Source organism: Micrasema longulum, unplaced genomic scaffold (assembly GCF_059751315.1).
Source record: "Micrasema longulum isolate JH-2025_06_02 unplaced genomic scaffold, ASM5975131v1 h1tg002336l, whole genome shotgun sequence".
Taxonomy (NCBI): domain Eukaryota; kingdom Metazoa; phylum Arthropoda; class Insecta; order Trichoptera; family Brachycentridae; genus Micrasema; species Micrasema longulum.
Window position 1 is genome coordinate 332,797 of NW_028279486.1, and position 26,095 is coordinate 358,891.

The following is a 26,095-nucleotide window of genomic DNA, read 5'->3' on the forward strand; positions in this document are numbered from 1 at the left end:
CCCGATTTTTGTGTAATTTACCTTGGAACATTATTATTTTAATTCATGACATGTTTGTGTACATTATCCAAATTTCATTATCAAATAAAATAATTTTATAAGTTTTAAAATCAAACATGTTTTTCAATAAATCTCACATCTTTTATTATTTTTTATTTTCGATTCTGCATTTACAATTGTTGAAATGATAATATTATTATTTGTATTTATTACAATATTTAAATATGTCTACTTGTCATGTTTTAAAATGCTTCATTTAAATTAAATAAATTGTAGAATCTTTTATCTAACTCATTGTGTATAAGGCACTAAGTATCAATAAAATATATTATATTATAAGTGTTTTAAAAAAAAAACTTAATGAATATTGCGATGTATATCTAATAATAAATATACCAAAGTTATATTAATTTGAAAATGCAGTATAAATTAAAAGTTTCCATGTTAATTAAAATATACCTTCTACTAAAATATAATAGAAGAATTTTGAAGTAAAAAAACAAACTACTTATATTTCTTGTCTAATTTTGGACCCTATGAACTTGACACAATCTTTGAAGAAATGTTTTTAAACAAAAATTCTTGAGTCTGTATTAAATCAATTTGTTGCCCTCATTAAATAAATAATAAATTTTCTAGTTGGTATATTTTAATTGTACAAGATATTTTTTTGTAAAAACAGCAGTGATGTATAGAGTTTGCTGAGTAAAATCACATGTTAATATGATTATCTATAAAAAAATGTATCTCGAAAAGAAACTAATTCTTCAGAACACTCTAGATAAATAGAAATTCGAGCTCACAATTGTAGATACTTTTTTATATTCTACATATTTTATTAACTGTTAGGCACTTAAAAGTAAGTTTAAGATACACAAATGCAGATAAATATGCTGTTGATGTTTATGATTGTTGATATATTTTTTTACCGTAGTTCTTTTGAAAATTGTGCGTGATATATTGCCTTAGGATGTCAAATTTGATTCACATTGTGATAGTTAAAAATAGGTCTGACACCGATAGCTCTCAGCCTCATATTCTATGATAAATTCACATTTGTTTTGTAACAACTCGATCCTTTTTAATTTAAGAGGTTGATTGAGGAACTCAATTTGATAATGTTAACTTTAAATAATTATTTTAAACAAAAGAATTGCTATAATTTTACTTTGAATCATAACCCAAAATAAAATAATATGGACATAATACAACAGAGATGAAGAACATTTCCATCTGTCGACGTTTGTGAAGTTGTTCAAGTTCTTCATCTCTGTTGTATTATGTTAATATTAGCAGCCCCCTAGGGGGTCAACCCCCAGTGGAATTAAATCCAGTTCTTGTCTATAAACATTTGGACAAATTCAAAACATTGTTGTAAATAATATGGAAACTGAGGCAATTGGCTATTTAATCCACTTGTGAAACATCAATGGGAATATTTTATGCATGTATGGATTTGTTAGGTTAGTAATTGCCATTCTGTAAAAAGCTCCAACACTACCTAATTAACAGGCGGGAATATCTAAAATGTTTAAAGAACATAAATTAAAATCTTTGTTAACAACTAACAATACAGGAGATTGTACAATGGAGCCGAGAGTGCAAAATCCTTGGTTATAAATAGTAACTAGTCTGTCTGGAGAAAGCCCTTGACACCACAGTAGACTGACTGGGTTAGGTTTTGTTTAATTACAAATCCAAAATTTTGATCTTTCATCTTAGGGTTGGTGATTGTAGCTCTCTGGTTAGTAACGAAGTGAAGTAGTTAGTGAGTTAGTTGATTTGTTTTGAAAGCGCTATTGGTGGTAGACCTACATGTTTTGACAGTGAATCCATATCTGTATAAAGATACATTTTTACTCAGTGTGCGACAGGTGTGATGGAACTCGCAGTGTTCTGACGACATCCGTGTTCTAGTTAGTCCTTTAGTACGGACCATATTACTTACTAATGGGCTTCTTAAAATTTGTTGCATGCGTCCGCTGACAGTTGGAATTGACTTGAGTTATAAAATTAACATTTTAAAGAGTTGTATGGGTTTGATATTTCATGCACACCACCGCAAGTTGTACGTTAACAAATTTAAATGGGGAAATCCCTACAGCACATTGATAACACAACATAAAAACAGGGCAATTCTCAAATGTCTTACAAATGTGTAAAATCATAAAAAGTTATTTTGTCACTTATGTAAAGAGATCCAATCACTACAATTAGTAAGGAGATATACAGCGAAGATGTGTTATCTGCAATGTTTTTAAAATTTGTGTCTAAAACTGAATAATAAAATATGTAGTTTTATATAAAATTATTATACTTACCATAAAATACTTTTACAAACTTGCATTTTTAAAAAAAATCTATTGATTAATTTAATAAAATTTAGTAATGGTGTTCAAAAATTCCGCAGTTTAGTAATTCTTGAAATTTACTTATTACAAATGGTTTCTATTATGAAAATCACCTCCTCACCACTTAGAAAAATATAATACTCTACAAATAACAGTTTGTATATATGTATTTCTATTTAACGATAAAAAAAATAGTACCGCAATAATATGGGTTACATAATATATTATAATTTTAATATTCCATGCGTTGTCTCAGAATCTGGCAGCCATGTCTATTTATGACAATTAACTTTGTGACAGAATATAACATATAAGAAAGTATTGAGAATATACTGCAATTTTTCATTTTACTCAAAAACATCCTTCTTTATTTATCAACTCAAACCTTTTAAAGTTCTAATGCCTGAGGAAGTTGCTTGTGAAAATAACTAAAAACAAAATACAAAATAAAACATTTGTAGCAAAATATTTTTAATGTATTGGCGTATATCACAAGTCTTTTTTGTATGAAAATTAGTTTATCAGATATTTATGTATGTCCTTTATTATTTTGAAACAGTTAACCACTACGTTTAGTGGCTACTGCTACTTCTAACTTAACACTCCTATTTTATGTGATATCTTAAGATTACAATAACACGCAATGCGCATAGGAGACCATTTATATATTTGAAGAGATACGTTGCTAAAATGTAATACAATGTAAAATAATGATCTGTTTTATGTTTAAAAACGTCATTTTACTTTTAGATTAGAATTAAGTTATTGTTCATAAAAAACTAATATATAAATAATTTATTTATAACTATACTAAAATTTGAATATTCGAGAGTATCTATCAAAAAATGTAAAATAACTACACAGATGATAAAGCTACAATTATTAGATTTATTTTTTAATCATAATATAGTAAATAACAATTTCCATTTTTGTATAGTCAATATTGTCATTGTCAAACCAGAGTTTTGAAAAAACAAATCATGTAAAATGCATAAATATTGTTAGCTTGTTATCTTCACTAGACATTTTTATATTTACTTAGCACTTTGGTAGTGTCTTATTAATTTCTAAGAGTATTTTTGCCATGTTGTGTTTATTTTAAACAAAGTGAGATAAATGAAGGCACTAGAAGGAAACATAGAAATGTTCATCAAAACTAAAAAGAGTTATTAATACTAAAATAAGGTTTATGTAAAAATCTACCTACCTAAATAACAGGATGCTTTATAACTGTCCCTAAATCGTCTAAAACAGATTCAAGTATATACTTAACGCTGCAAACTTCGCATTCCTTATAGAGTTGGCAAAGCGTGATTAGAAATCTCACAATCCGCCGATCACACACGCCATTAAGTTGGAAACAAATTATGGCATTTTGTTAATGTAATTAGCAAATTTACATATGCATCTTCTATCTTGTAACAAGCGAGTTAAGAAATTACTGCTTTCTTAACATGCAAAACTAGATTTATTCACCTTTTTCAGATTGACCAGCTATGTCTGTTTTTTAAACTGTTAGTAATTAATATACAGGTGTTCTTTAAACCCTGTCACATCCGAAACCACGGTGATAAGTATGAGCAAGAAGACATATTTGCACATTAAAATAAATTTTTAGAAAGAATAAAATTTACAAAAATAAAATATTTAAAAAAAACCAATGGTTTGCAAGGGAGAAGCGAAGAGAGTGGAGGGGGGAGTCAGATACACCATCAACCACATGGCCACGCCCCCCTCGCTTCTCCCCTGCAGAAGTAAGCAACCATTTGTTTTTTTAAATATTTTATTTTTAAAAAAATTCGGTGTTCTAAATATTCTTTTGAATATGCTAATATGTCTTCTTGCCCATACTGATCATCGTGGTTTCGGATGTGACAGGGTTTAAAGAACACCCTGTAGAAATGCTGCACACTTAAAAATATTGTCTGTTCTTTGCAAATACGTATCTCAGTAACTTCATTGGAGATTTCCAGTTTTGCATCTAGTGCCTTCAAATACATAAGTAATAGTAATTTTATTATAACACCTGACTATGAAATAGCTAAGAAACCGGTGATGTTTTTTGTTGTATGTAAATATGTATTAAAAATACATTTAAATAGTAATATTTTGTTAAGCACTAGCCATAGTGCACATAAAAGTTGTTTATATATTCATACACCGATGTGTAAATTATATGGTTGGAATGGTGAGAAATATTTTTATTAAACCTGCTAATGGACAAGTTTAATGAAATACTGACATGTATGTAAAGGCTGAATTGTAACTAGAAATATGTCAACAATAAATATATAAACACAAACTTTTTATTTTATTTGAGTCATATTATCATACCCTGAACATTTGCTCAGATAATAACAAGTTTGCCATCTCTGTTAGAATATTAACATGATTTTAACATTTTTTTAAAACAAATTTAGGAACAACTATGGTCGAAAGATCATATTTGCATGTGTAGGAATCCAACAGCACTAATATTTTTTTATGTATGTTTTGAAAAGTATTACCTGTGTTACGTGAAAACCATTTTTTTTAACAATCATCTGATGATCTCATCTCTTTCTGCACCTAATGGTGCATAGGGCACTATATTGGTGTACCAATCGCAGCGTATCTTGATAAAAAAATTGTTATATTAAGGCAAGATGATCAGTCTTACGCTTCAGGTACCAGTCCCGGTACTATGAAATATTCTGGTGTGAAAACACCTCCTTTGAATGAATATTTCATATCAACCATACCGGGAATCGAACCCGAGACCTCTCGCATGGTAGGCAAATGCGCTGACCATTACACCACGAGGCCGACAATATTTTTTTAACAATAGTGTTTTTAAAAGATTATTATTTTATCTAAAAAAACATATTTTCTTTCAATATAACGTTCAATGCAAAAAAAAACAGCTGTTCTTTTATTTAATCAGATTCACAATTTTTTTTACATCAATTAAGAAAAAAAATATAGGCAGTAATTTTGTTTTTCATCCCATACTTTTTCACATACATAAATTTGCTATTAATCGAATTTTCTGTTGATTTTATCCTATATTCATAAGTAATTCAATTGTGTATCTGTAGTTATATTTTTATTATAAATGGCAAACTATTGTCGAAAATATTACTAATTTCCTAATTAAGGAGTGGGAACAAATCACGCCAGGAGCTGTCACAACCATAAACAAATATCCTACTGGTTTCATGCATCTGTATTGATAATTAAATTCAGATTAATCTCCCCAGTATAACGGTATGCTGTCTTACGTAATACCTTGTGTATTATGAAAGAAAAATGAGGGAAAAAAACGAAGCAGATATTATAACATGATTACAAATATATATATATTTTTAAAAACAATTTTGAAAATCAATAAAATGCTTAGTGGGTATGTATAACATTGTATCACTCTGATTATTTTTTGTGTATAAAATAAATAAGTCGATAATTAATATAACTTTCAAATAATACTTCTGCAACATTAGATGTAAAAAAACGATAAAATATTTTTTCCAGGATAATTTTTACCGCATTTTGTTGTCTTGATGGGGAAAAGAACTGATCCACAGTCTCGAAGTTTTGAGAAAAATTACTTTTAAATTGATCAGTTGCCAAAAAATACATTTTTCCGTCACAGTACCAACATCTTTTTAGTTAGGTTGATGAAAGCTCAGGAAAAATTCCAAACTGGATATAGGTACTACAAACTACAAAAGAAAACATCATGAAAAAATTTGTTACAATAGAGATGGATGTAAAGTATTTTAACCCTTCAATGCCCAATTTTTCTAATTTTAACTAAAAACATATTTTTATAAATGTTTTTTTGATGCAAATACAGTACAGTCACGATAATCCGAACTAATTGGAACCGGACCTTGTTTGAATTAGCCGAAATAACCGTGATAAGGCATTTGGAAGTGAAAGAACGAGTCTCTTGTGTCATACTAGGGGCGTATAGTATGTAGATATACGTTTTCGGAACAGACTACTTCTTTATCGATGTAATAATACAATAATACACTAATGCAGTTCACGGCTAACAGTCATTACACTACAGTACATATCGTGGGTATACTGGCAAAAACAACTCTCAAATCCCTGTTTTCAGAATTCAAGCATTTAAGTTTTGTTCCAATTTTACTCTTTTATATGTTATTTTAATATAGTAAGATGTCAAGTGTTCATGTTTTTAATTTTTCCGTTTCGTAATTTTATATTAAGTAAATATTAAGTTATTTAGAGCTTTTATAAATAAGAATGAATAAAATACCCGGTATATAATTTGACCTTAAATTTATTTTTAAAATTACAGATATATGAAATTCAACGACTTAGTGTATTTTGCCAGTTTGTAGAGCGTTAAAATTTTTACAAAACTGCATCATTAAGTCATATCCGCATATTTTTCCTTCCTTCTCTTTTTTATACTTTCATAATTAACATTAGATTTAATTGCTTTTTAATATGGAAACTTCACTGGTCCATTAGAATTAAGTCCAATTGTGTAAAATATTAAACTTTGTAACTGTACTGTATGTTTCCTGAATAAAAGAAAATAAAAAAAAAAAAATAAAAAAAAAAAAATATATTTTTAAGTTAACGTTTTTTGCCAATATACCCACGATATGCAACTCACTGCTTTTTGCGTTGAGCATCTATTGTAACTTGATGTTACCTCCAAACGCTACACCTCTGTTAGAGCCTATAGATCAGAATGTTTTGCAGTCACTTAAACTAAAGTAGCGTAAGCAGTTTTTGCGAAACTTGATTGAAAATGACGCTATTCCTTTAGTTGAAAAAATAAAAAGAACCAACATTAAGGATGTTGTTTACTGGGCCGCTGAATCTTGGGAGAACTTTACAGTCCACATGTTAAGAAAATCTTTAACAAAAATATGGCCAACCCTTGAGTTTGAAGACAATGTAGCAGAACATGATGGAAAACATCTGCTGCAGCTAGTGCAGACAATTCCTGGTTGCGAGGAAGCAGTTGCAGCAGACGTCAACTAATGGATGTCAGCAGACGGTGAGAGCTCTGATGACGACATAGTTGCAGCTTTCACTCATGAATCAGCGGTGTGTGAGGAGGGAGGAAGTGATGATGAGCCCAAAAATGATAAAGGAGATGTATTTAATAAATATTCAATTTGTTTTTGAATTGATTTGACAACATGCACTCATTTTCACCCCTTTAAGCTATAATTCCTTTAGAAATGCATATTTTTTTAACATAAAAATAATTATTTAGTTCCAGGGCATGTTCGGATTAACCGGACGTTCGGATTACGCGTGTTCGGAATAGCGGGACTACTGTACTGGGAAAAATAATGAAAAAAAAAAGTTAATTTTTTTCAGTTTTAATTTCATATTTTAGTTTATGTGAACAATATGCTACATCGAGCATTAAAAGGATAAATAATACAAGAATGTAAGGAAGACAAGAAATAACAATTCTATGAATATATTTTTATATAATAATGAAAGTTGCGGAAACAATTATAACTTCAAATTAAAAAAAAAAAAAACAAAGAAATCACCCTTTGAACTTAAGCTAAATTACACTTTTGACAGAATACATGCAACTGATTTTTTGTTTCAAATTTTATCAAAAAATTCTACCCTAGTGGCGACTTTTTAATATAAATTATAATGGCTAGTATGTATGCAATATAATTAACTAGTCACTGAGTGATAAACATGTTTGAAATAATTTTAATACACTGATTCTTACTGGTATGTAGCAGATTGTCTACATTGGGCATTGGATTTCATCATAAATATTTGTAAGATTAAAAATAATAAAAACATTTGTATTTCAAAAGTATTGCACAAGCCCGCATAAGCATAGATACCAAAACATAAGTATATTGTTGAATATGGGTTAAGTATTGAATAATATTATAAATTTTATTAAATCTAATTTTAATATAAAAGGCTCTGACATTGTAAACACCAACTTTTAGATATAGAGATTAAATATCGCACCTTATATTATTGTCGACCAAATTGAATAATACAAATTTATTGGCCTTTTAATGAACTGGCTATCCATACATTTCTATGTTGAGAGTTTGAGAGGTAATAAAAAACATGGTATTAGTAATAATTACTGAGAAGATATCTGTCGGAAAAGAGTTTTCCTTTTTCTGCTATTATTGCAAACACATTGTATATAATAACGCGCAGCTAGAATATATATTGGCTAGCCATATTACAAAATGGCTTCATATTGTAAAAGGGCCAATCGACGAATAGCTGAATTGCATTTTGGCTGAATAACACACGCTACATATGAGTATTTTTTCATTCGTTCCGGCTGACCTAACAATCAGCCATAATGTTTCATTTGATTGTCCCTTTTTCTTTATTTTACTGCTACTTGAAGTAATCGTTGGTGGAAATGTTATTTAATATGACTTTGGGCAGAAAAACCATACCACAAACATTAAACAAATTATTATCATGTAATAATAAATGCTAAATTCATATTGTAGTTTAGGGTTTTATCTTATGTTTCTGAATAAGCAATAATTATTGTTTAGTACAGATCAAACAGTATTTATCTTGCTCACAATAATATTATTATAATTTAATAATAAAAGTACCTACATCGATCACTTTAAAAGATAAAAAGTTTTCATCAATCAATATAGCAGCTAAATATGGCTAGTTAAATAGTAGAATATCAAGTATTGATAATGTGGCTAGATGTTAGGTAGCCCTTTGACAATACTTAGCCGTTTTGTAATACGGCTAGCTAATATATATTCCGGCTAAGACATATTATGAATACAGTATGTTTTTTGGAATTTTCAACTTGATGTTTGTAGGTAACATAAAATAAGGTGAAGTTTAATATATAAATCATATACAAAAAACGGATTTACGCAAATTTTTTTTGGTCATTTTGCATTATTATTCTCATATCCACACCTAGTGGTGCATCAGTCACTTTGTTGGTACTCACAGTCGATCAGAGCGAATCTCGACCATTTATATACATGAATGCAAGATTTTTCGCTTCAGGTTCCATTCCTGGGACTATGAAATACTGCAGTGAAAAAACACCTTTATAAATAAATATTTTATGTTAGGAATTGAACCTGAGACCTCATGCATGGTAAGCAAATGCGCTACCACTAACAAGACCACATTTTGCATTAAAAAAGCCTAAGATTTTGTATTAGATTCGTTTTTATGAATTTGTATTCAAATAATAAGTTCCCTTGCTGCAGAGGCGTGCTAAGGCTAAATTAAATAAATTTGTAAAAAAAAACTAAATGAAGGCAAAATACAATGATTATAGAATTTCAATAAGAACTGGACACGAACCATTAAAAAATGATGTAATTAAAAAATATTCAGTGTTATCTTTTCTTTTTTTTTGGCTTATATATCTATAAATATTTTTCACAATTATTTTAATAAAGAAATTACGAAAATACATCATAAATAACTACTATAAAAAATCATAGCTATGAATATTTCAAATATATTATGCACTTTTGCAACAGCCTAGAAAAACTGAATATGCAAGGAAATCAACATAGAACTACCTATATATATGAATATAATCTTAATAAATATTTTAATAGTTGCTCTGTAGATCATTTAATGGATATCAAGAATATTCATCTACACCTTTTAAAATCTTACTTCTATAAAAGCGGTTGGATTGATAAAGTCGGACTTTTTGCTTATGGATTTGTCACGTATTTTTATAATTTTTTTACTATCACAGTTCACTAGTTTTACTTCTTATTTCACAAAAAGAAAGATTTTGTTCATTTGAAAATACATTACGAGAGGAATAAAATAACATTATTAAAACTACTGTCCCAACAAAGTATGTGAATAATTAAGTAGATACAATGTTGTATAATTATATCTTAAAGCTATTAAGTGACTTGATGAACATCTAAGAATACTAGGAAAATAAAATATGGGAACTAAAATATCACAGAAAATTAGGTAAGTTCTGAATAAATGTGTCATAGATTCATAAAAATATTTGCATTCTATGTACAGCTTAGTCTAGATAACTATTATTTCATAAATACTATTCATTTAAATTAAAACCCAATAATTGAGGCACAAGCAACATGAATTTAAAAAAAATAATAATAATTTTAAAATATTACATTGTAAGATGTTTTATTATTTTATTGATATATTTACTAATAAACTTTCTACATATCACAATTATTGCTCCATCTGCTATGAGATAATGAATGGGGGAGATTTGAGTTGACTAAATTGATCGATCAGCTGATAGTTATTCATAATCACATCACGAGTGTATTTTAACATAATACTTTGAAGGAAACTAGTAATGTTTCATGTTTTTTTATCAACTATGTACTGTATAAAAATAATTATCTGTAATACTATGTGAGTGGAAGTCTTTCCAACAAGCACAATTAAATAAGAGAAAACTAGAGGATCATCTCTGATTACTGAATAATCTCATTTGTCGTAGCTTACGTTTGCATCATCAACTCAAGATCAACTTCTGAAGATAAATAAATGAACACTAGAGATGAAACAGATATTTGGCAACTATCTGGTATCTGGCGTAATTTTAATATCTGGCCGGATACGGGATAGTAGCTCAATATAGGGCGGATACCTAATATTCATTAAACTGCAAAAATTGCATGAAATCAACGCCACTAAATTGATTTATGGATATCGGGCGTGTTTGGAAAAAAGGAAGTAATCCTCGTTAATTGAGAAATTATCTTTTTTTTATAAAAAAGTTCGTCAGTGTTCAATATTAGAAAAGGAATTTAACAGGCTAATAAAAAATGTTTATTAAAAATGATTTTTTCATTATAAATATATTTACATAAAATAAATAAAGCACAACGGGTGAAACTACCCAAAACCATTACAATTATTTAATTAAAAAACTTACAAATCATATTGACATGCAACTCTTTGATTAATAAGTTAGTCATTAAAAAATATCACGAAAACATTTAAACCCCTTTTTATTTTATGCCCATTAAAAGTTGTGTTTTTAACTATGAAAAAAATTCAAAATCCGGCAGCCGGATATCTGGCTATCCGGCTTAGGAGCTTGCCTAATATCCGGTATTGGGCCAAACCACTATCAGTTTCATCACTAATGGACCCTTTGTTTGATAAATCTAGTAAATTATCTATAAACACTAACATATTTTATTACATTTTTTAAAATAGACTATAATAATAAAATGGTGTCCTGTTGGTAAGCATGACAGTGATGATCGTCAGAAGAAGATTAAAACTTTTATGTAATATATTTTTTTAATCATTCAATATGATTATGTTTAGTCTACATTCTTATTTACTAATTTTAATTTTCATAAAATAATACACATAAATCTTGTTTATAGCAACAATACATAGCATAGCTACAATATACATTTATAATATTAAAATAGTGATGAGCAACTTTGAAAAAAGGATAGCAAATCTACTATTAAAACATATATTTAAAGCTTAAAACATTCGCCTTTTAAATTTAGCAAATATAGAAAGTGACGGAGGAGATGGTACACTGTATTTCTGACCCTCGTTTACATAAGGGCCTGGTTTAGAAATAAGGACTGTATGAAGTGTAGGTATGCAGGACAATGAATTAGCAACATCTGGAGAAATATTGCGACATCCCTGTACATTTAAGAAATGAAGACATTTGCAATATACTCTTATTGCAAAAAGACTGCCATCTGTAAGGAGATTGCATCCCTGTAAACAAGATATGGGTATAAATAATGTATAATTATATCCTTAGACACTTAAATAAAATTATAATTTATATGCAGTAAAGATACTTCAGATATAATTCATACAGTTATAAAATATTATTGAAGGCAAAGTAATATTAAATTTTCTATCACACCAATATACATTTACGCAACTGACATGCGGATGTTCAATTTGGATTGCATTAACTAATGAAATTAGAGAAACAAAAGAAGGTAAAGTAAAAAAATACATATTGTTTTTCTTTGTACTATTACATAGTAGAGATATTTCAATAACTTTTGTTACTACCAAAAAAAATATTGCAGACATTAAAAATACTTAAATTTTTTAATTTATTTGTTTAGTATAAGTATATACTCATCTAATTTTTTAAAATTATTTATGTCATGTTGAGTTTAATGTACGGTTGATTTATTTCATTATATTCCATAATATATTAACGATGTAATAGGGATGATAAAAATTTAAGACACTAAATTTATACATATAATCAATATTTGCATAAAAATCTTTGTGTTTTGCATTTTATAAAACCATATACCGAATTTTTCAAATAAAAGGGCGCTTTCAATTTGAATACATTTTTAAAAGTAGTAATAGAGAATTTGAAGTAAAAGAAAAATTTGTTTAAGTATTATGTACCTATTTATAATAGTGTTAGTTTGTATGTAGATACTCACACTTAAGTTGAGATGTTTCAGTCTGTGTAATTTTGAAGCGAGAAATTTGACACCTTCATCTCTAGTGTTAAAGCAATTACGGAGTTCAATGACTTCTAAACTAGGACAATTAGTGGCTAAATTGTCCAGTCCTATGTGTGTTATTTGTTGGCATTCACTGAGGTTTAAATATTTCAATTGGACGAAGTTAAATGCATACATAAGGCTCACATCAGTTATCTTATTACACGCACTGATGTCCAAATTGGTCAAGTTCTTAAGCCGGGAAATTGAAAATCCGCGAACTGTTTCATCAAGGATATTTTCGCACATGATTTGGACGTCTTGTTTTCTCCTTGCGTCTCTAACGATTTCTTCTTCCGCTCGAGATCTTAGAGATATTTGATGGATGTTTTTTTCTGAAGACGTGTTACCTTTTTGAGGCAACTTTGATGTAGAAAGCTTTTGACTTATGCCCATTCCGGTGAGACCTACATCTGACACCTGAGATTTCAATATATGCAGAGATTGAAGATATACAAGATTTTCAAAAACTAATTGAACGGTACAATCTGTGATGGAAGCGAAACAGTAATTAGCATTTAGATATATTAAATTAGGTAGTTTTTCCGACAGTAAAATAACAGTCTCTTCCTCCAGGTCTAAAGAATTTATGTTCAATTCAAGTAGGTGGTAATTAATTTCTCGGCACAATCCATTTTGGATACCATCACCGGTAATATTTTCATTTTCAGATATATCAAGCTTTTCTAACTTTTCTAAGTACCACAATTCGGAAACTCCCAAATTAGTTATATCTTTACAAGCATTGATACGCAGAAATTTTAAATTAGTTAAATAAGTTCGTATGGCTACGAGGACTTTGTCAGTCACTCTAGAACATTTTCCAATATCCAATTCAACTAAGTGCTGTTGATGCAGAGCTAAGAACATAAACCCATCGAGGTTCAATTGATCGCATTGGTTTATATACAAATGCGTCAACCTTAAATCTGGTATTTCGGAAATCGCCTTAAGAGCACCTCCATCTATAAGGGTTTTATTAAAAGTTAGTTTTTTAATGCTGCAAGAATTTGATTCCAAAATTTTCAGTATGTAGACAAATGTTAGAACACTTTCGGAAGGAGTCTTGGTTCCATCTTGAGACATTCCGAATGGGTAAAATTTCTTATATAATCCGGGGTGAAAGGAGACCGGGCAGTCTGATACGTCTAGTTCCTGCAAGGAGCCAATGCCAATAGTAGAAAGTAATCTGTGAAATAGGGCGTCTGATAAATACCGATTAGTGGGCAAGTTCAAAGCTTTAAGTCTCTTGAGACAATTTTCGTTCAAGTCTTCAAAAAGCCTAGCGGACATAAAAAGTTCTCTGCAGTAGCAGATCGTCAATTCTTCTAAATTTGGGCAACTATTTACAATATTAACAAATACCTTTTCTTGCATGTCACATTGGTCGAATTTCAGGGATTTTATATTACCGCCATTTTCATTCCAAAACTCGGTAACTGGATTTGACATATCCATTTCTTCGAAGGAAAAATGAGTAAATGTGCGAATGTAATTAGAGCTGTATATATTACAAGGATAGCAGTCATTTTGAAGAGCTATTTTTGCAAATTTTATAACTTGCTTGTTGGTAAATGCTTTGTCGCATATAGCTTCATACCACAACTTACAAGTTTGACTTGCAGATAGTCTATCTGAATGAGGTAAATATTTAAATAAGTAAACAAGTACCTGAAAAACAAAGAGGAGGTAGTATGTAAATAATTTTAAAGTATTGTGACAATATCATATCAAATGAGGTTACCTTGAAGAATCGAGAAATGCAAATTTCAAAGAAATTTATTGTTGTACTTACCTCAATTGGAATATCCATCATGTTTATTGAATAGATTTGTTTAACTATAATTGAGATTAGCACTATCACAGTGTAAATGTAAATAAACGACGATTCATTATTAATACAATCTTATAAGTACGGTAAACTTCACGTAATCCGGTTAAATGACAAAAAAACTGACATTCAACATCATCTCTACCTGTCATGTTTCACATGACACATGACATAACTTAAAGAAACATGTTTTAAGGTTGATAAGTTATATATTTAGTTGCCACTTAGACAAAGAGTAAGAACTTTTTTTTAAAGAGGGAGCTGAGATATTTATTATAAATTTAAAGGATTAAAAAAAATACAATTCGTTTACGTCAGAGTAATAATTCAAAAGAGAAGCCCATCAGCTCATTGTATAGAAAAAAAGCGTTTTAAACTTTTGGATTGGTTTTAGTTTGGTTTTTAGTTTAACAACAAACTTGTAACGAATGGTTTAAGTTTATGTTTGGAATTCTCGAGTCGAGTACCCACGGCCCATTATATTGCTGTAAGCTGTAGCTAACTTCGTGGTTAATAATCATATAGTGGTTTATCTCCTCATGGGCGACTTTTTAGCCAGTGGCGTGTTATTACTCAAGGCATTTACCGTATATTATTCAAGCCAGCTCAGATTATTTTCTTAGATATGCTCTAATAACTTACCGAACAAAAAATATAAAATATCCCTTGTCACCGTGGGATTCGTAAACAACGAGATATACTTGTGTGGTTATTATAAGAAAATAATATATGTTACTGTACCAAAATTAATTTGAGTAAATATGTTCATTGAAAATAAGTATTTTAAAATTATCTTTATGGTATTTAAGTATAAACCCAATATAAATTATTTTGATGTTCCGGTTTAAGTGCCACAATAAAACAGCGTTAATTAAAAAAAAAAACATTAAGTTGGTAAAATGCATTTATTTATTTTCCGTGTCCGGGTACCATGAATAATACAGTTGGGTGTACAAAATAAAACCCCAATTCTGACGAGTGTTTCGATTAACCCTCAGCTAATAATTTTGAAAATAGAAATTGAGTGAAGATAATAAGTTAGTGGTTGGCGCGTTCGCCTACCATACTTGAGTCCCGGTTCGATTCCTGGCAAGGTCGACATGAAATATTTTAACATGTGGTTTTACAATGCAATATTTCATTGTCCCTGGGCTAGCACCAGAAGCATAAGACTGATTATTTTATCGTTATACATATAAAAGGTGATCGAGATGCACTGCATTTGATTTAAAAATGTGGTTCCCTATGCACCGTCGGATGTGTATGGGAGTATAATGATGATGACAATACTGAAAAATTACTCGCACGAAAAAATACACGAATACCTAGGTAGTTAAGTACCTGCTTAATAATTTATTTGTTTATAAATAATTAGGAATAATCCCTTTTAGCGTAGATTTTCTGTATAAATAAAAAAAATATTTATTTGAGCTGAAATTTAAAACCAAAAAATGAATTAATTTAAAACTATGTTTTTTGTCAAACGCTACAATTATTGAAAATATGTGTTTTAAGTGTGTCCAGATTTTTGTAAACTAAAAGGTACTGTAATTGAACTCTCTTAAAATTTAATTTTAAGATACCTATTATATTATTTCAACAGCATATCTCAACAAAGAAACCATTGTGGAAACCAAAGGGAGTGTGGAAATCTAGGCATTTACAAAGCTTACGAAATGTTGTTAACTGGTTTTAATGACCACTTTACACACTGTGTAAATTTTCACATTCCACAATAATTCCTCTACAATAATTATAGGTGTTAAAGGTTTAGAAATAATACAATAACATTCAAATAGATAGATAATATGCTACGAGTCACGTATTTGTTAAATAATATCTACTCAATGTACAAAAAATATTTAGGTACAGAGGCCTTATTCTCTAATTATTTCGTTTTGCAAATTCATTCGAATCGCATAAGCTCCCGCTTATGAGAGCGGAATACGATTTTAATTGAATTAGAGTGAGATGGATATATGAGATACGAACGAACCGACGAAACGAAATTGTGACAGAATAAAAATACGAGTTCCTGACGAAATCGTACTCAACGAATTTCGTACTCAACGGGGTCATCTGTAACAAAAGTACAATTTAAACAACGAAAACGCACATTATTATTTATTAACTCAAAGACATTGATTGTGGAAAGAAAGGGCCTTTTCGAGTAATTTTAAGGTCAATTGTTTTTGAACGGGAACCGATTCCACGTTAATTTCTTGGCAAATACTCGTATTATTATTGCAATTTATTTCTTCCAGTTCTTCGTTCGTCATTGGCTCATCGTGGATTTCCAAAAGACTTAAATATCTTCAACTTCAGAACCTTCAAGCCCTTCGTTCTGTTCGACTAACATCTTCAATTATGCCTCCAATATTAATTTCCACATTGATGTCTTCTTCCATATCATTTTCATATAAATTTATCCAGCCGAAGAAGAGTTTGAAGATTTTTTTAGGCTTTAGATCCTAAAGCTGTCTCTTTTTCTGTGGAAATAATTGTCCTCGTTGATAATTTATTTTCTAAAATAAGACCGTTTCATTCACCTTGAATATAAAACATTGTGGCAAATGGTGGATTTTGTAAAATCGTACTATAACGAATTCGTATTCGCTGGGGAGTATGTTTATGAAAAAGGGTATCCATGGACATGAGATTTACAAATTTTTTTAAGTTTTCTATTTCCATTGGAATATGTTTTATATATATTTTTTGAACAACGTATGCTGCACCATGTTCCACGTATGGTGGTATAAGTAATATTTTTGTATGTTTTGGTCTATTTATTTATTTGTAATTAATATTGTTCACAATAATTATTATTGTTTACAATATTAAGTATAATTGATTTTTAAATATATTTTTTATACTTTGTACTGACTCCTTAATTCGCGGTGCAGGCTGCAGCAATATCACAATGCCCCGGTAATACCGTGTGGAGGAATACGAGTAGGCACATGAGACTAGACAGTAAAATGAGAATGTACAAAACATGTGTTACACGTTAGTTCAATAGCCGCCTACGGAATAAAGGCAATGGCGGACACTTGCTAGACAAAATCTTGTCTGAGAAGTTCTGAGATGCGAACTCTCAGATTTATAACTGGAAACACGCTGCGAGATCGCATGAGAAATCCTGCTGTTCGGAGCACGTGCGGTACGGAAGATATTGTAAGATGGGGGAGACAATGAAGGCGGTACTAGAGTGAACATGTCAACTGAATGGCGGAGGACAGACTTCCACGCATCGCACTTCAAGGGAACCCCGAAGGAAGCAGACTCCCAGGCAGATCCCCGAAGAGGTAGTGCGATAGTTGCAGTCGGCGTCCCAAGAGGAAACAGCGGTACAAATAGATCCATAGGTTCTATTGAAAGGATGAAGAAGAAGCCGCCTAACCAGGGCGTCGTGGCACGGTCGGCTAATTGTGAAACTAGCGTCGCCGGTTCGATTCTCGCAAGATGCAAGAAAAATATTGATCTGGGTGTTGTGTTAATTTTTTCATAATTTCCACATTTACTATTTTCCGAATTTCGAATATAGGGTTATTCCTTTAAAAAAAGAAAAAGAAGTGCTGAGGCGTGTTGTGGCTCTGTGGCATCTAGTATTACGAAGTGGGGTTTAAAGTAAAAGATTTGAAGTTTGTTTTCCGCTTTACCACAAATTGACTCTCATTTTCAAACACGAGTATTCAGTTTACTTTGGCAAAATAAAAATAATTACGGTAATATAAGTATGAAAGTAATCATTAGGACGCAAAAACTTGCTAAAATCATGTTAGCGAGTAGGTACAGTGCTTTCAAATTTTTAATTTACAGACACCAGTACATTAATATAGGCTATTACGCTATTAAGTCTGTACACTGAAAACCTTCTGTTACACTCACATAAACAAAGGCTATTCAATATTTGAAAGAACAGTACATGTGTTTATTTAGATACCTACCTAACAATGCTTTGTACTTTATGTTATAGGTTGTTATTTGAGATTGACTGGAAGAGATTTCTTTTGGCGAAAAGTCTGCCATTTGATCATTATGTATGTTGCCATAGTATTATAATTTTAGGATTTGACGATCAATATAAATATGTAGAAATTATTATATTAAAATAAGCCATTAAACAATAAACATCCGATAAACATGTTTTTCTCCATTACACAAACCTATCTCACCCTAGATTCTTATTGGAAATCCGAATTATATTTTTGTAACCAATTTCCCGCCTTTTTAATGGCCAATACACCGCGCTCTCGTGTACGACCAACCGAAAGGAAATTTGAAACTTTTCTAAGCATCATCTGTTCAAGACGAGGGTCGCATGAATGGAACGCACGCGCGTCAATTCCGTCCCACTTGTTGGGCGCTACTCCCGAACTCCCGACTCCCGTCAGTGCGCCCTGTGCCGCGCGGGCGGACGGCATTACCCTTCACGTTGGGGTATTTCAAATTCTCAAAATTTCCTTCGAAACAAGCGAGTGCCGCCTGAAAACAAACGAACCCGGAAAGTTTGACATTTCATCGTATTCGCGCGGGAAGATAGCGGTTTTCCCGGTATTTTACATATTATTTGATGTCGTTGTGCAGTTTTTGGCTATTGGTTTTCATTGTTTTTGATTATGTAGTGAAGTGGTGAAGGATTGAAGAAGTTGCTGTCAGATTTACGTGGAAAGTTGGGAGGATTGACAGTCTGGCACCCACGTGGGTAGCGAAGGCGGGAGGTATGTCCCGCCGAAAACAGGCGAAACCTAGGTCTCTCAAACGTGAGTTTAATTACTTTTATTATGTTGACATTTCATTTTGTTTCATAAATGTAATAATGATTCATAAATAATTATCAATTTTAATGTGACCAAAAGGCATTGGTATTTGTTTGTAAACAAAACAATAATGTCATTCAACGCAAGTAGGTAGGTACTTAATTTAAAAAAAACATATAAATGTTATCGGCAAATGAAAATACGAACAGATAGTAAATAATACTTTTTTTCATCGATTAAAAACGTTTTTTAATTTATGCGGTATAATATCGTCGGTATACTGGTATAACCCTCTAAATGCATTATTGACAATAATAAGAAAAATCAATTTGAATGTCTGATTCAACAAGTCTTTTCACTATATTTTGGACATGATACATACTACACACTAACATACTCATGAAACGATCTTAGTTCTTTTAAATGGTTTCTTTAATAACTTTGAAACTAAACCTTGGAGGATTTACATAAAAGTTGATAAAGCTCCGAAAAAGACATATAACTGCATTTTTAATTGTTCTTTTTTTGCGGTGCCTTGTCAGGTCCCCCCGACGTTGGCGATTACCACAGAGAAAGCATCTCGGTCCTGCGCTACCATTATATTCCGCAGACAGGACAACTGCTTATTGGATGTACTCGCCATAGTGGTTCCTGGGTAAAGATGACCAGAGTGATCCGTTGCCATTGCCTTCTCTGGTGGATTTTTCTGTCGGGGTTACCTTCCCTAAGCTGGTTGGTTTTGAGGCTCCAGAAATTTGCCTTTCATTCTCTCGTTACCTACCGCGATCACTCCGTTATGGGTGAGATCCCATTGCCCAGGGTCCGCGACGTGAACGCTAACGAGTTGGACTAGTCCATAGTGTTGCCCATAATCATACCCTCTAGCAAGATGTGGCCCTACTGACAGTTTAAACTTTTTTCAGTTTGAAGCATTTTTAATAAGCTTTCTAAAATTTTAAAATTTAGAGGGTTTATCAGTATGCCGACGACATTAAACTTATTTTTTATTATTATTTAAATGATATAAGTACCTGCATTAAAATGATAGGTATTTAAGAAAAGGTCCGTGATAGAAATTGTGGATATAATAAATGATTATGTCACCAGATGATTAGGCATATTCAAATGTGTAAAAATGTATTTAAATTTTACAAAAGTTTAAATAAACATATAAATATACAAGGTTAATTGATTATTGTTATTATGCGAATGCTGACTATAATATGGTAATTTTTTGATGATCGACGCATGTGGTAATTTTTTCTGCCTACCCATACGGATAAGTGGCGTAATGGTATTACTAGTAGATAATATGACAAAAAAAAAACAATATACCCTGAAGTTGTGTTATTGATGTAATAATAATATGTTTTTTCCTGAAGATAAGTGCAATACTACGCTTTCCTGGGCCCCGATTACAATGGGATTAACCCCGATTAATTTCAATTTTATCTACAAAATGAAATTTATTTTTCTGTACGAAAAGAAGAATATGCATACATTTTTTTTCTTTTAAACATGTTCAATTATATGTGACCGATGAAAATGTTTATGCAAATATACTTATTTTCGCCCACAAACATAGATTTTTCTTTATAGACAGTCGAAGATAACTCTGTTAACTTCCCATTGTAATCGGGGCCCAGTTCCTTATAGGAATGTGAATTTGTGAATACAAATATTCCGGGTCCGAGAGAAATGAAAATTACAGTTCTATTAGTGAAGTCGAATCAGAATCCTGGGTGAGTGTTTTCGAGTAGCTGGTTAACTCTCAAATATAAATCCCGAAAAAATAAATCGAGTGGAGACAAGAGAGCTCGTAGTCTACTGGTTAGAGCTTTTGCCTACCATGCTTCAGGTTCCGGGTTCGATTCCATCAAGCAGGGTACCGTAATATTTAATGATCCCTGTAATGAAACTGAAGCGTAAGACTGGTCATCTTGCCTTTGTGTATCAAATTGTCAAAATACGCTGCAATTAGTGCTATATGCACAATTCGGTGCGGATAGGGAAGTGATGATTACACAAATATAACTAAGCGTATGTTGATAACGTGTGGTCTCGTTGTAGTGCCACGGAATCATAAATCAGGGGGTTCAAGGTTCGTACCCCGCTCTACCACAACCCGATTAACATTGTTTAATATGTTTTAAAAACATTTATAATATTTGTGTAATTCATAAGAAAAAAAATGTTCTTTTCCTAGATTTTTTTTTTATTAAATAAAATATTTGTCGGCTTCGTGGTGTAATGGTCAGCACATTTGCCTGCCACGCAAGAGGTCTCGGGTTCGATTCCCGATATGGTTGCTATTAAATATTAATTTAAAAAGGTGTTTTCACAGTAGAATATTATGAATTATTAGAATATATGCCCTGGGCCGGTACCTGAAGCGTAAGACTGATCATCCTTCCTTCATGTTACAAAAAATGATCAAGATACGCTGCGATTCGTGTACCAATGCAGTGCCTAATGCACCATTTGGTGCGGAAAGGGAATGATGATAATTATGAGATAAAAAATACCATGATCATCATCCCCTTTCCGCCCCCAGTAGTATATAGAGGACTGCATTGGTAAACCGAATGCGGCATAGTTCGATCATCTGTTACATGCAAGTAAGGTGATCAGTCTTACGCATCAGGTGCCATTCCAGAAACAATGAAATGCTGCAGTTTGAAAAAACCTTAACCGTCAATATTTCACGTCGACCCTGCCAGGAATCGAATTCTGGACCTCAAGAATGGTGGGCGAACATGTCAACCACTACGCGGACTTATCTCCACTCGATTTCCTCAGCCAGGATTTTTACCTGAGAGCAGCCATCGAGTCGAAAGCACTCGTCCAGAGTTTTGGTTCTATTTCATACACAGAACTGTATTCTTCATCCACCTGGACACAGATCATACAAAATATAGAAATGAAAAGTTCTGATCTTTTTTTGTAATATAATTTATCGCAGTTCTGTTTAGCCGTGAACTTTTGACCGACCGTCAGTTTTAAATTCAGGAGAGAAGACACTTAAACCTTTACGCCAGTCCTCGGGGCCCCAGGTGGGCCAGGGCGGGTGCGGGGGCGAGGGGGCAGGGGTCGAGTGGCCCCCCGGGGAATACTCCCCGGCGGGGCGCGCTCTAAAAATGCCAGCGTGTGACGTCAGAGCGGCACAGCCATAGACACTCTTGCTCGCTCACTTTAATTACCATAGAGTAATAAAGTTTGTTACGTCTAGATTAATGATGTCCTCAAAGGCAGCGAGATTGGAAATTTTTGCGAATTTCAATCTCATCTTACTGAAATTGGTTCAGTGTTTATGATTTCCCCGTGTTTCTCTTTTCTGTGTTTCCTTATCTATGTAAAAAGCAAATGATTTTATAGTAATGATTCATTACTTGAAAAATTATCATAAAAAACTTGGGGTAGGAACTGTTGAATTATTTATTTAGGGATAGGTGGTCTGAGATGGCATAGTACCTGAAATGGCATGGTAGTCATAATTCTTATTGGATATAATACATAATTAGTTGTCGGGGTTGTGTCCTCAAATGGTTTCTTGTCAGAACTAGTCTGGCACCAAGAAGCGAAAGAGATTTGGAGTCAAACCATGTATGTTTCTTTTAAACCAGCTCTTTCAAAATCACGTGGCGTAGAAGTTTTAATTCTTTTCGTGGTTAATCAGCGTAAGATAGAAGAAAACTTAGAATTTTATTTAATGACCGTGAAACTAAATTAATATTATAATGAAAAGTTTTAATATATTAGTTAATGATTAAAATAATATACATATTATTTTAAACAATATGTACCTACGAGGCATACGAGTGTGCCATTTAGCATCCGATGTAAACGAATCCGTGTATCATCGTCCTTTAGCAAAAAAAGGTCAGATTGACTCCGAAGATGAAGGTGCTTGCATTTATTTCTTAGAGCCTTCTAGTTATTTTGGATATCTAGAATGGAGGCTTTGCTACCAGCTCTGCCGTTTGTGGTGTCATGCGGTATCTATTGGGCTACAGAAAACGTTTGTGATGTTTGTCCCCCCGTAAGCGTAAGTTCGCTGTGGTAAAAGACTAATGTAAAAAAAATGCTTAAGAAGTATAATGTTCCTAATAATTGCATTTTTTACCAAAATAAAATTAGTATGCCATCTTATCCCTGGAGGTTGGGTAAAATGGTTTTTCAAGTGGAGTTAACTTTAGTTAATATTTATTTAAAAAAAATATTATTATTGTATAGTGTTCTTATACATAATATAACAGTTTACGATAATCAACTACAAGATGTTTTAGTTAAATTTATATTAAAATCATTTTTTTTGAAGTATGCCATCTTCGACCAGCTTCCCCTATTTGGCCTATAAACAGTGAAAAATAATATTAAAAAGCATAAACATTTACACAAAAAAGACATTACGTATTAACGAATTACAACAGGAGAACATATTAGATAAGGAAATATGGAAGTCTAGGCATTTACAGGGGTTATGACCTGTCTTTGGCTGGTTTAAGTAGTCACTAACTTTTAGTAGTCACACTGTGTAGCATTCACTTTGCCTATGTTTGAACATCCATTTTCCTTCAATTATTATATCTGTAGATTTTAGTGAAGTCAAAGAGCTCACACCTTTATTGTTGTGAAGAGATTTATCTGATCGAATTATTTCACATACAAGGCAACGCTTGAAAACAATTTTCCAATTTTTATACTTCTTCTTTTACCAGGTATTTAATTCAACATTCTTCTTCTTAGACCAGTTGATTTTATTACAATATTTTAATTTTTGTCTACAAACATTTGGACACACTCAAAATATTGTAACGTTACGTATTGTTCATCAAATATATGTATACACTAATAAAATACGAATTTAAAAAATATATATATTTTTGCTTTTGTACTTTTAGTAGGTTAAAAATATTTAATCTTTTGATAAACTATAGTGAAAAATGTTAATTTTATAAATATGTATATACTATCTACTAAAACGTGTATTATTGTGTTTAAAAATCATAATCATAATAATTTAATAGGGTTTAATCACAAATTACTTTACGACAATGTAATTATTTTAGGTTGGTTGGAAGAAATACAGAAATAAACCCGCATATTCTAAAAAAGTTAAAAAGCATAAAAAACATTTCCCTATCTGCTTCCAACGTTGCAAAGGGCACTGCATTTGCACCGAGTTCAGCGTATCTAGATTATTTTTTTACTAGATTTTTATTTTATTACAATATATGTGAATGTCCATATATTAAGGAACTCAAAACTTCACTACGTTTTATACATTTTTTCAATATTAAATTTGGCATTACATACCTATCTTTATTTATTTAAAAACATTTAGATTATGCTTATTTAACATATTACATGTTAGGTTTTTTCTTTTTTGGTGAAGTGTTTTGTTTCGTTTTATTTATTTTGTTTTTTGAACCAAAATATGTATTTCTTTTATAAAATGTTGAATTTGGATATTAAACATATGAATTAATTAATTAAAAAATATATATCTTCATTTTTAAGGTCACGTTTAGATTTATCTTTATATTGTCATCAAATTAACGTACATTTAACACAAACAAAAGACGAGGATTGTACTTTTTCCAACGTCGAATTATGTTTTTACAAGATAAAGTGCATTTTGGAAATTAGCATTTAAAAAATATATATATAGCATACTTTTAATGCGTTAACTCATCTGTATAACTATGAAATATTTTCATCAACCCTTGTCAAATGATTAGTCTACCCCCTCCAAACCCTTCTCAAATTACCGGCGACGTTTTCCTGAGATGTACCCATGGCTCAATGAGATGGGGGTTGTACACAAATTCAGGTGGAAAAATTACGAATTAAGGGCTTTCGGTACTTGCATTTTAAAAGTAGTAATTACGTTTGATATATTTTATTCAGCGTATTAAGTTGTCAGTAATTATGTTTATTTCGGAAGAAGTTCAATTTTAGAATAATTTATTAGATGATTAGGAGTAGATAAATGTTACACAGGCACAATCAAGTTAATCAAGGCAAGATTATATTGTTATGTCATGTTGTTGAGTAGTGTGTTGAGGAGCTACCTGGCGCATATCACTTCTATGTATTTTATACGGCCAGAATTGCAATGCTCTTGCGTATTGAGTCACTGTTCACGGCTACGCAACCATATTAAGCAAGCTAAGCAAACACAATGAATGATGTATAAAAACAAGAGGAGAGCCCTCAACACACCTTACCACTCCACAACAAGACACAACAATGTAATCCTACCTCAACTCGCCATCACGACATACGAGACCTCAATACAAAACACAAGAAAAGTGTAATGAAAAGTGAAAAGTGTAATCCTACCTTTAGGTACGTATTTCTATGTATGTTTTGTGTACGAGTAAAATGTTAAATAAACTATTTTTTGAAAGGAATTACGATATTTAATATTATGCTGAGTTAGTCCAAATGTTTGTAGAATCCCCCCTCTAGGAAGTTATCAGTATGAACATATTACAACAGATATGAAAAACATAAATAAGAAGGGAATATGGAAGTATAAGCATCAACAGATCTTAAGACATGTCGTTGGCTGTTTAAGTGGCCATTTTACACACTGTATTATTCAAAATTCTGCCTATGTTTGAATATGCATATTTCTTTAATTTTTCAATA

At 31.3% G+C, this 26,095-nt stretch overlaps 1 protein-coding gene across 1 annotated transcript; it reads right to left on the reverse strand.

Moving 5' to 3' along the window:
* Positions 1-11,620: 11,620 nt before the first annotated feature.
* On the reverse strand, positions 11,621-14,851 carry LOC148272424 (uncharacterized). Its single transcript, XM_088240061.1, has 3 exons — positions 14,643-14,851; positions 12,785-14,518; positions 11,621-12,083 (listed from the first exon to the last, which is right to left on the reverse strand). The coding sequence occupies exons 1-3, from the start codon at positions 14,661-14,663 to the stop codon at positions 11,835-11,837; spliced, it is 2,004 nt and encodes a 667-aa protein (XP_088096187.1). The 5' UTR covers positions 14,664-14,851; the 3' UTR covers positions 11,621-11,834.
* Positions 14,852-26,095: the final 11,244 nt, after the last annotated feature.

Bases quoted from the DNA above. Each gene is read 5' to 3' on its own strand.
- LOC148272424 (XM_088240061.1), bottom strand. From the start codon at position 14,663: ATGATGGATATTCCAATTGAG. The intron at 14,519-14,642 runs GTAAGTACAACA...TTTGTTTTTCAG, and splicing joins TGATGGATATTCCAATTGAG to GTACTTGTTTACTTATTTAA. The intron at 12,084-12,784 runs GTGAGTATCTAC...TCTTGTTTACAG, and splicing joins TGAAACATCTCAACTTAAGT to GGATGCAATCTCCTTACAGA.